Source organism: Haplochromis burtoni, unplaced genomic scaffold, assembly GCF_018398535.1.
Source record: "Haplochromis burtoni strain Fernald_Lab_line unplaced genomic scaffold, NCSU_Asbu1 Contig_122, whole genome shotgun sequence".
In the NCBI taxonomy this organism is placed as follows: Eukaryota; Metazoa; Chordata; class Actinopteri; order Cichliformes; family Cichlidae; genus Haplochromis; species Haplochromis burtoni.
Genome location: NW_024582483.1, coordinates 1,585,901 through 1,597,630, shown reverse-complemented (window position 1 = coordinate 1,597,630; position 11,730 = coordinate 1,585,901). Strand labels below are relative to the sequence as shown.

General features: G+C 40.6%; 1 protein-coding gene across 1 annotated transcript in view; it reads left to right on the top strand.

The window, feature by feature from the left end:
* The window catches only part of dchs2 (dachsous cadherin-related 2), a 30,632-nt gene extending 20,725 nt beyond the window's left edge, over positions 1–9,907 (top strand). Inside the window, exons 14-21 of the mRNA XM_042223904.1 lie at positions 17–130; positions 211–324; positions 900–1,111; positions 1,198–1,349; positions 2,799–2,929; positions 3,078–3,364; positions 3,707–3,848; positions 6,401–9,907. Coding sequence (XP_042079838.1) covers positions 17–130; positions 211–324; positions 900–1,111; positions 1,198–1,349; positions 2,799–2,929; positions 3,078–3,364; positions 3,707–3,848; positions 6,401–8,997 — 3,749 coding nt within the window. The 3' untranslated portion in view covers positions 8,998–9,907. The remainder of the gene's footprint in view (positions 1–16; positions 131–210; positions 325–899; positions 1,112–1,197; positions 1,350–2,798; positions 2,930–3,077; positions 3,365–3,706; positions 3,849–6,400) is intronic.
* The last annotated feature ends 1,823 nt before the right edge of the window (positions 9,908–11,730 follow it).

Genomic DNA, 11,730 nt, shown 5'->3' with positions numbered 1-11,730 from the left:
GTTTCAGACAGAGGACATCCTGCTCTGACCTCTACCTGCCTGGTTTTTATCCATCTGAAGGGAGAACACGAAGGACTGCAGTTCACAAGCAAAGTCTACAACGCCAGTGTCAAGGAGAACAGCAGAGCTGGTACGTTGTATCTGTTTGTCTTGTTTTCACCGATACCACTGAACATCTCAGTCATTGTTTTTGTCTTTTTCTTTCTAAAGGCACTTGGATTGCAAAGGTGGAGGCCAACGACCAAAGCAGCAGCAGACAAAGAATAACATACACCATATTTAGCGGCAACGAGAACCAGGTTTTCTCCATTAACCGTCACACTGGTAATTAAAATGTTAATTTCTAAATACAACTTTTTAACCAATAAAACCGTCTAATCCCGCAATTTAGATTTTCTGTTAGTTTTTTGTATTATCCCTAAATTACCTCTTTTCAAAAAAAATCAGCTTTTCTGGTCCTTCTGCATTTTTTAATACATAAGTATTTCAAAACCATGTATGATTTTATCATATTTTCCCCCAAATTCCTTTTTTTGACTCACGTCTACATAAAGTAACCGTGCAGACACACCAAGTCAAATACACAATCTCATACTGATGTTGGACTGAACGTTCACCACAAAAACTTGAACCTAAAAGTACTTCTGTCGACACCTTTGTTGTCAGATTGAAAGCTGTGTTTTTCTTTCCACTACTTTACCATGACTTTTCTATTATTTGGTGAAAAGAGGCCAAAGAGGAAAAGGCCCTGTTCACAGAAGGGCGTGAAGTAAGATGTCAATTAAGATTATGATTTCTATGATTTGTGTTTTTAAAAATAAACCTTATTGGCTTGATATTAACTGAGCTGTACTTCCTTTTGAGTGCAGCTTTTACCTTCATGTTACCGTCTTATGTAGGTGAAATCCGAGTGCAGAAGGATTACTCTCTGGACTTTGAGGTGAACCCCCACATCCAGCTGGTGGTGTTGGCTGACAGTGGGCTGCAGACAGCTCACTGCAGGGTCTCCATCACTCTGGTGGACATCAATGACAACGCACCACAGTTTGAACACAGCACCTACAGGACAGCTGTCTGGGAGGGCCAAGTGCACAATACCTACATTATGCAGGTAAACTTTCGGTATTAACGCCCTCATTGATGTGAGATGCATGCAGTGATCCCTCTAATACTGACCGCTTCTCATATTTTGAACAGGTGTTTGCCTCCGATGCTGACAGCGGCATGAACGGCCAGATTGAATACTCCATTCTCTCTGGTAACCTTAATGGAGCTTTCATTTTGGACTCTGTACGAGGAATCCTTGCGACCAATGTTTTACTGGACCGCGAGATCACTCCATCATACAAGTATGCTCAAACTGCTCCATAAAAAATATTAAGTAAAACTTTATTGCACACATAAAATTGATTCTACTTCCAAAATGGAATCAGCTACAGTTGCATGTTTCTTCTACTTCACTTCTTCGTAAATGTTAAAGCATTTTAACTGGCGTAGTACAGCAATTATTTTGGTGGCATTTTACAATCTTCCTACTGTCCTGGTGAAAAGAAGATACACCTTCTATCATTTTTAAGCTTTTACATATCAGGATATAATAAAAATGATCTGGTTCTTAGCAGGTCTTAAGCTCGGATAAATACAATATCAGATAAATCACAAAACGGGGCATATTACACCCACTCTGCCTCCTGAGCTGCAAAACTTCTGGAACAATGTCTGCTGGACAGATAAGATCAAATGTCTTGTTAGGTGAAAACCACACACAGCATATTAGCACAAACAATAGTCAAGCACAGCGGTGGAGGTGTGATGATTTGGGACCTGGGCACCTCGTATACCAAGTCATCTAGACTCAAATATGAGGCCATGTGCCTGACAGGTGAAGTCTGAAATTGGGTCATGTAACAGGAAATAGATCCCAAGCACAGCAGCAAATCTACAAAACAAAAGGCAAAAGGGAAAAGAATGAAGGCGTTGCAGTGACTCAGTGAAAGTCCAGACCTCATACTGATAGAAATGCTGTGGCAGGACCTTAAAAGAGCTGTGCACAAACAAAGTACCTCAAACCTCAATAAGCTGAAAAAACGTTGCAGAATGAGCCAAATTTCCTCCACTACCATGTGAGAGGCTGATAAAGTCATACAAAAACGATTAGTTCAGGTTGTTGCTGCCAAAGTTGGTGCTATAAACTACTGAATGATGGAGTGTGCTGAGGTTTTTCACACACTGTTTGGCTTAGTTTTGATAAATAACTAATGATATGGTGTAATGTGTTGTTGTTCATCTGAGGTTGTATTTATCTGATCTTAAGACCTGCTAAGGACCAGATTATTTTTATTTTATTTTTATTTGTAAAATGTTAGAACTGAAAGAGGGCGTACTTTTTTCTACCATGACTACAGGTGAAGATTTTCAGGATTCAAGGTAGCAGCAGGGTTTTTTGGGGTTTTTTTACAAAGTACTGATTTGTCTCTTTTACAAGAAGGGGCCAAGACAACGTAATAAATCTGAATTAAGCCACCCATGGAGCCTGTAGTTACAACTGACAGTAAGCCAAACCCTCTTCACTGCACTGGTCTTCCATTTCTTTGAAAGGCAGAAAGGAATAAGACTTGACTAACTTTTCCTCCTCCACATTACAATAAAACAGGATTATATCTTTGTGATTGTGGGTGTAACCAAGAACCTCTGTTTTACTCTGAGTCAACAGGCCCGCTCAGCTGAAAAATGGATTTGAGAATTTGACTAAAGCTCAGTTGTATTATTTGCTAATTTCCTACCTTTCTATATTACAGGCTGGTTCTACAGGCAGCAGACAGGGGGAATCCTCCACTGAGCAGCACCGCCACCGTTAGGGTCCAAGTGGTAGATGTCAACGACAACAGCCCTGCCATTCCCCCCATGGATCCTGTACTTATAACTGAGAGTAAGCCTAACTCCTGTCAATGCACTGCTCTTCCATTTCTTTGAAAGGCAGAATCTCTTCAGTACGTCAATACTTACAGTTTTTGTAGGACAAGATTTAAATCCAAGTTCATTGTAGTTTAAACTACAATCTGCTATTCTCTGCCTAGATCTGCCAGCAGGATACATGGTGACCCAAGTGACTGCAAATGACGTTGACCTGAGCTCGACTATCACCTACAGCTTCTCAGACAACAGCAGCACCAATATTCCCTTTGCTATCGACCGGTATACTGGCGTCATTACCCTGACTCGAGCCCTGGACTATGAGGAGCAGACAGAGTACACTCTGACGGTCTGGGCATCTGACTCAATTCACCAGACCAATGGAGAGGTTAAAGTTCAAGTGCTCGATGTCAATGACAACGCTCCAGTGTTCACCCAGGACTCCTACCAGGTGCAGATACAAGATTTTTCAGTCAGATGGTTGAAAGCATTCATAATCTTAATTATGTGGTACTCAAAATATTCCCCCATATATATAGATATATAGATATAAAATAAATATTCCCCCCTCTAGCAGAGGCCTGCGCTCTTCTGGACAGCACCTTATATACCATATACCAGCACCACATATATAATAACTCATCAAAATTTGGATTGGATCATTTTCCTAAAAGCCCGTGGCCTAATTGAATGAAAGTTAGAAAAGGAGGTGGAATATGTAAAGAGTAAAAACTTTCAGTAGATTCAGAAAACTTTCTGCAGATGTGATTTGCTCTTTGTTTTTCTCTTGGAGGTGGAGTTATCAGAGCTGGTCTCAGCAGACACGTTTGTCGTGTCCGTGTCAGCTACCGACAGAGATTCTGAACTCAATGGCAAGATCAACTACAGACTGCTTTCATCTCCCCTGCAAGGCTTTTACATCCAGCCAGAGGATGGTAAGGAACGGTGCAACTCATGAAAAGGGAAAGTGCTCCCATACATGATGTATGAACACTGACAGCAAAAGATTACTCTATACTCTTTGCGCACATGTATATGTCACATGCAGTATCTAAGTATACCAGAGTTACTATACTCTATACTCATACTCTACTCATATCAAACGTTATGACTGTCTAGTGGTATGATTTCTATATTTAGGAGTTGCTCTCTACATTGAAGGTATCTTTACTTGCACAGTTAAAGTCATGCATGCCTTAACCAACGGCACACTGAAAACCTGACTGGGAGCAGCTCAGGATACAGCAGGAAATGATACTTGGACTTTTTCTTCTGCCAGTAGCATTTTAGCAATGTGGAAATATATTTTTGAAGTCTTGTGCTAGTGAGGTTCTTGGACAAGAGCGAAAAAAAGCCGATTAGAAGTCAGCAAGATAGAGTGCTTTGGATGAGCCGTGCCTGTGTTATTATCTCCCTTTTAAGAATCCCTAAACCCAAGAAAGAAGATAAATCCTACATAGCTGAAACCAAACCAGCTCCCCTCAGTTCTGGCCAGTTCTCTTTCACTTAAGAGTAATTTACGGGCTTTTACCAGGTTTGAACCCCAAATTTAATATCAGAGAAATGCATTTGCCCTGTTTTGTGGTGAGATGCACTAATGGAAATTTGCAGCAATGTTGCCGAGTATGGTGCTTTCTGTGGTACGGTGTGTCTCTGTTAGAGTAGAGCCTCAGAGTGAATGCAATCGTCCTGTAGAAAACCTTAAGTGGCACTGAAGTGGAATAATAAATTGGATGAACAGACACTTTGTTGCATTTCACCAAGAAAATTGCCCTTCCAGTCAGCACATGGAAATAATGTTGCAATGCTGTGTCTAATGACCACGGCAGTTTTGATTTAACCCTTAATAAATTGATAGATTGTTACAATACGCTGATCTTAAGAGGAGCAAATCCTTCAACTGTATATTTCTTAAACTGAAGGCCAGGTCTTTGAATTCAGTGAAGAATATTTTGGTCTAAATGACCATATAACCATGTATTTATTTGCATTTGGTGGACCCCCTTTAGCTTGTTGATATATTATTTCAACATGAACTGTTCAAAAAGAGCTTCTTTTCATATCAGGATTGTTCACCTTTCTTAGTCTCCGAGTGCTTCTTGAAATATCCAGTGTGCATTGGGATCATTATTCTGCTGCATTAAGTCTGTTAATCCATCTTCACAAAGAAAAATGAAGCATCTGGTGTTGTGCTGCTCCTCCTGGGTCAGATGAAGTCCATTCAGGGAAAGTGACCAACTCCAAAATAACCAAAAAAAACCCTTGAAAGTTCCCACCAGCATGTTGCACTGTGGATTTTTCTTCCATGGCAGAGTCATTATCTCTAGTCTTTGTTTTCTTGTATACACATTTCGGTTGCTACCATAAGCTGAGAGAAGAACAGTTTGTTTAGAAATCACTATGGGTGCTTTACAGATTACACTTGATTTAGTCATTTCTATATCTGTGATGAAGTTTTCTGTCCGTCGGGCTTGATGTAGTGATCTTCTGATTACTTTTCGTCTAACAAATCTTGCTTTACAAAAATATTCTATTGTTCTCCCTACCGAGAGGAGGAGGGGTAGATACCAAAAACAGCTCCAACTCATGGTCACACTAAAGTCAGTAAAACTTTATTTTACCCACATTTTTTTATAGATCGTCTTCAAATTCCACAACCTCATATTAGACCTCGGGTGGCATGACTGCCTTGGTTGGCTAAACATTTGACCTTTGTTGTTAGCGCCAAAGATCAAAGTTGACCTTTGAAAAATAATTTCAAGTAACCATTTTGAGTAATATATCGTATGAAAGGGCATGGAGGGAGCTGTACAACTTACTTTTTAGGTTTTCAATGAAACGCCTTGTGATGTCACAAAGACACCGTAACAGGCTGATGTCGTCATATTGTAATAAAAACATCTAAGTTTTAGTTTAGCCCCTGGCCTTCGGTGGAGTTGTGCTCTCAGTGCTCTTGTTTCACTATGTTCTGTTTTAAGGGTTGTCAAAATATCTGATTATTAACAGATTTGTTGGTCATGAAAACACTACGGTTTTTACATGTGGTTTCAGACATTCGGATCCACAACATTTTGAGTCACCTTACCGACTACCGTGCTTGCCAATATATATATTAAAACTCATTATTAGATGCAGCAATATATTTCTGTTATAGATGATCATAACTGGGAAGACTGCAGGCCAAATCAAAACCAAAGCACTAAACTATGGGCTAAACATCCAAAGAGTTGAAGAGTTTTGCAATATTTTGCATGTTTTGTAAAAAAATAAAAGTTATATCCCCTTGTTGAAAAACAAAGATGTGAATAAAGCCTTTATATTAATTTAGGCTTTATTTTAAGCCTATGATTATATGCTAATAGTCCTGTTTGTGACTGTTACTGCCTTTAGTAACAGTCATGAATGTTAGAACCATTATCAATACAACAATATCAACTGGTCCTTTAAAGCAACTCATTAACTGATGGGAATATATTCTATTTTGCAGGGTCTATTTTTACTAACAAGCCCTTAAAGGCCATCACAAACAGCAACCTGATCCATCTTCTAGTTGAAGCAAGAGATGGAGGAGATCCTGTGCACTCCACCGTTACCTCCATAGACGTGCTGATTTTGGACACCAATGACCACGAACCTTCGTTTTACCAGGGCATATACACACTCACTGTCCCGGAGGACACGCCTATAGACACTACCCTGCTGACTCTTTCTGCAGAGGACCAAGACTGGAGCCCTGAAAATAGCTATTTGGACTATACCATCACCGGGGGAAATGAGGAGAAAAGATTCTGTCTGGAAGTAAAAATGGTTCAGATTGAGAATCAGATTAAAAATGTTGGAAAGCTTGTTCTTTGCAACGCTTTAGACCGTGAAACTACTGAGAGCTATGCATTAACAGTGAGCGTTTCTGATCGAGGAATGCCTCCACTGAACAGCTCTACCGTCGTCATGGTGACTGTAACAGACTGCAATGACAATGTCCCTGTGTTTTCCAGCACAGAGTACCATGCACAAGTAAGTGAAAACAGCCAGTTAGGTACCAAACTGGTCCAGGTCAGTGCCCACGATCCCGACCTCGGAACCAATGGCCTGGTGCGGTATGATATAATTTCTGGGAACAGTAAAGGTCACCTTAAGCTTGATCCTCAGTCTGGCCTCTTAGTAGTCAACAACTCTCTCGACTATGAAAAAGACTCGAAATACATCCTCACCATCAGAGCATCGGATGGTGGCAAATCATCTGAAAACCATAAAGTGGCATTTACGATTGTCTTCATCGCGGTGTTGGATGAGAATGACAATACCCCATATTTCATGTTTCCTACAGTTAACTGTTCTGTGCTGGAGAACCTCCCTGCATTTACCCATGTATGTTCTGTTCACGCTGTTGACAATGACTTAGGCCCTTATGGGCAGCTCACCTACTCTGTTATGTCCTCCTGCTTCATGAACTATGGCAGCGGTAACCCAGAGAGGAAGGAGGCCTTTGCCATCGATCCCCTGACAGGCGACATTCACACCAGACAAACCTTTGACTACGAACGAGAAAGCGAGTACTGTTTTATAGTGGAAGCCAGAGATAAAGGTGACAAAGCTGCTACAGTGAGAGTCCAAGTAAATATCAAGGGAGTGGATGAATTTAGTCCGGTCTTTACCCAGAAGCAGTATCACTTTCTGTTGCCAGAAAACGTCAAGCCTGGTGATACGGTCGGTTACGTGATGGCAATGGACCATGATGGAGGTGTGGACGGGGTGGTGGAGTACTCACTTGTGAATTCATCACCTTTTTTCTCCATTAACAGAACAATTGGGGCTATCTTTGTTTCTGGTCCTGTGTATCATAGGGCAGGCAGCCAGGACATGGTAGAACTGGTTGTTACTGCAGCTAGTCCCAGATTAGGCTCCAGGACTACAACCTGCCTGGTTTTTGTCAATGTCTCTAGTTCAGCTGAAGCACTAACTGGAGTCCCCCTGGATACTCATATGCTCAGTTTGACTGTTTCATTAATCATGTTTCTCTTTCTGCTTATCCTTTTTGTGAGCTTGGTTCTCAGATGTAAGCTCAAAGATGCAGCCATCAGAAAGGCTGCTGCCATTGCTACACACTTGAGCCATGGCACAAGCTCGCTCACGAGACATAATAACCAAACACAAAGTTCCATGTCTTTGCATGACATTACACGCCCAAGCATCATGGTGACTAAAATGGACATCTCAAACCCATATAATCCATCAGACTCGAGCGGGCGAGGTTCAGCGGAAGGCGAGACAGCCGAGGACCAGGAGATCAAGTGGATCAACGAATACCCCTGCCGTAAAAGAAACGAATCTGCCCAGAAGTCCACAGAGATCCCAGACTCTGCCTTACTAGGAGATAATATCTCTTGCAGTTCCATCGATGTAGGACCAGAGCACATCTTATCAGTCAATAAATGTTTAGTCTCAGGGATAGCCAGCACAGAAAGTCTCTACCACTTCAAAGAGGAAGGAGGAGGCGAGGGACTACTTCCTGGAATACTCAGGATGAGAGATTTAAAGGAGAACATGGGAATAAAAGGGTTCGCCCCCCTTTCTGAAGCCCAGGCTTCTGCAGATTCTCTCTCCTCACTGGTGTTTCTAGACGAGGAGTTGCAAGGTAGCTACTGCTGGGACTACCTTTTGGACTGGGAACCCCGTTTCCAGACTCTAGCCTCCGTATTTACTGATATTGGGATGCTCCCTGATGAGGAACTTGAAGGTGGCCGTGAGGACTTAGCAGCAGAATCGAGTTGTCTCATGTACCCACCACCTCTTATAACAGGGGTAGCACAGCAGGGCATAAGGACCGTTCCTCCACGAAAGCCAGGGCGTGTGCCAAGCATCGTCAGACGACCCTCTTACCGGAAATATGCTTATTCCCCCTTAGCCAGGAACACTGGACTTACCCCTTCAGCTATGACACCTAATTTCTCCCCATCACTGTCTTCGCTCACTATAAGGACCCCCAGTGCCTCACCAGTGGTCTCAGACACTGGAGTTGGGGGGATCAGACTTGAATCAGGACCCCTCACTGCTAGCCTTTTAGAGGCAGAAATACAGGTATAGCCAAAAATTTTAAGTGACATCACGTTCATTTACGATTCACCTTTTGAAGATTTTTTAGGAGACACTGCACAGTTTGGTTGTGATTTTGCTGATATTCAGATATATTCCTGATATCATTTCCATAATAGTCTCATTGTCCACTTGTAGGGTTTTAAGGGGTGATACCGTAATACAACACAATAATATCCTATTGAAGTTATTGTAGTGGTTTGCATTCCCGGGCGAAATCGTAACTCACTTCAGTAAAAATACTAAATTAATATCTGGAAAACCCGGACTGAAACCTGTCTTGCATTATATCCTTGTTATGTACATGTCTGAAAAAGAGCAGATGTTCTAGTCAGCAATTAATTACCGAATGTTTTATTGTAAACATGTATATGAGCAGAAAATGAAACACTTTGTTATTGCAGTTGGTTGCAGCTTCTAAATGGAAACTTTTTCATGGTTGATTTAACTTTAATAACCAAAGAAAGGCAATATTTTTCTGCGGTTAGCTATGTTAGCTGCTTCCTGGAATAATAAAAAATGGTATTTTGAATCCAGGCCTTTTTGCCTCCCCTTTTCATATAATCTCTCAATAAATCCCAGTGAGAAACAGAATACATTTTATTCCTTCAATTTAATACTTTAATACTTTTAAGGCTAAAAGAAAGGCTGGGTTAGTGCAGCTATCTCTCAAAACCAAAATACAGTTCAGGAATTCCTCACTGGTACGAAGTTTGTACATATTATACTGTTTCTGCTGTCTCTATTCATGAACCAGCTCATGTCATTTTCTCATGATATATATTCATGATTGTTTCTGTGTGCTGTCTGTAAACTTTGGCCACCCTGTTAATAAACAGAACTTTAGGTATAATTTTCAGAGAAATGTATAATCTAATCTAAAACATTTGTAAGTAAATAATTTGTAATAAAAAGTTTCTCTTGGGTTTTTTTGTCATATTGTGCTACCGAGTTTCTTTAGGATAATTTGATTTGCATGTGTACGTATTTCCTCATTTCCAGTGATAAAAATGTTTTTTCGTCACTGTAACTGAGAATCAGTGACATGAACCAGTAATAAAGACAGGATTCTTGTGGTGGGGCAATAATAAAACAGCTCTTTAAAAGCATTTTTGCAACAAATACATTAAACTTTTATGATGTGTTTTCCCAGGATATTGCATTTTACGCTTCAGACGGTTTTCTTTTCATGAATCTGGTCTTTCACATGGTCAGCTTCAATATTTTGCATCTGAACAGCAACAAGAGATTAAATTCTTTGATAATACTTTACATAAGAAAAATGGGATAAAGGTTTTCAAACTATGTGAACACTTGTGGTGGTGTGCAGCGCTATCACAGATTCTGTTCTTACTCTTCACTTTTAGGATCCTGATGTAAACATTCACATCCTGTGTAGATGCTTTTTATAGACCAACACTATAATATGTGTACACTCTCGAACCACTTTGTTAGGTACACCTGTTAAAGTGTTTTTTAATGCAAATCTGTGTCTATCAGCCAATCAAAGGGCAGCAAATCAGTCCATTTAGGCACATAGACATGGTCAAGATGACCTGCTAAAGTTCAAACTGAGCATCAGAATGATGATTGAAGTTACTTTGCCAGTCCTTTAGTATTTCAATTGTCCACACAACCATTTCCAGGGTTTACAAATATACTGCAGCAGCAAATCTTTGCCTGGTAATTAAACCTCAAAACATCAGAGTCTGGCTTTTCTAATGTGAACATTAATTCAGGTTATGAAACAAATTGATTAAAATAGAGGAAAGCCAATATCATCACTAGTATATTTCAACCTAATACTTACTGATGGATTATAACCCTAATAATGAGTTATTGTTGTTATGTTTCCCCCTTTTATTTCAAGTTTTCGAGACCTCACATCTCTCCTGTCTTGTTTAAATGATCTGAAAGTGGTTCAACATGGCTCCACGTGGTCTGCTGTTAATCCAAGTGTGCTGCCTTTGGGCAACATATGAGCCGAGGAAGCAGAAGAGCTAAAGTCTTTATCAGATAGTTTCACAGAAGATAATAAACAGTCGAGCCTTGAACTATACTGGCCAAGTGTGCCCTGCATGTAGCCACTGAGAGATGTTTAAGTATTTATTGACTTAGCCAGCTTCTCTACTGCACATCGCAGGGCTTTGACAAGCTTTCCACTCTTCTGTATTTGTGATTTCAGTGGGTCTCTGGCCTCAGGACCACAGCGATGAAAGATATCTCTAACTATATCAGGTGATCTAGCAAAGCAAGCTTGTGTGTCTCAGCACATAGCTCAGCAGTCCCTGCACCAATGTTAAGAATTATTCGGTGGATCTTTATAAAACGCTGCCCATCACTCAGGCAGTCAGGTATGAGTACGTTTACAAAGAAGGGTCAAGAAGTCTCAACCACACTAAGATGTTTCAGTACTTACACGAAAGAAAGAGAGGTTTGTGAATAATGTTGAACACATGCTTGAGAAATGTTAACGTCATATTAGGCTGGCTTAAATCATCAGCATGACCAGATTGTTCAGATTGTTTATCCACCATGTGCTAAAATATTACATAAATGTTTATGTGGACACAGGGGGACCACATCCCAACAAAGTAATGTGAGGCACATAGACTATGACTGTGTGCTACAATGCGGGGTGTCCTGCTGAAAAGGTGGTCTAAAAAATCTGAAATATCTCACAAACTGCAGGCTAGAAGTTTGGCGTCCAGGATGTGAAAGACA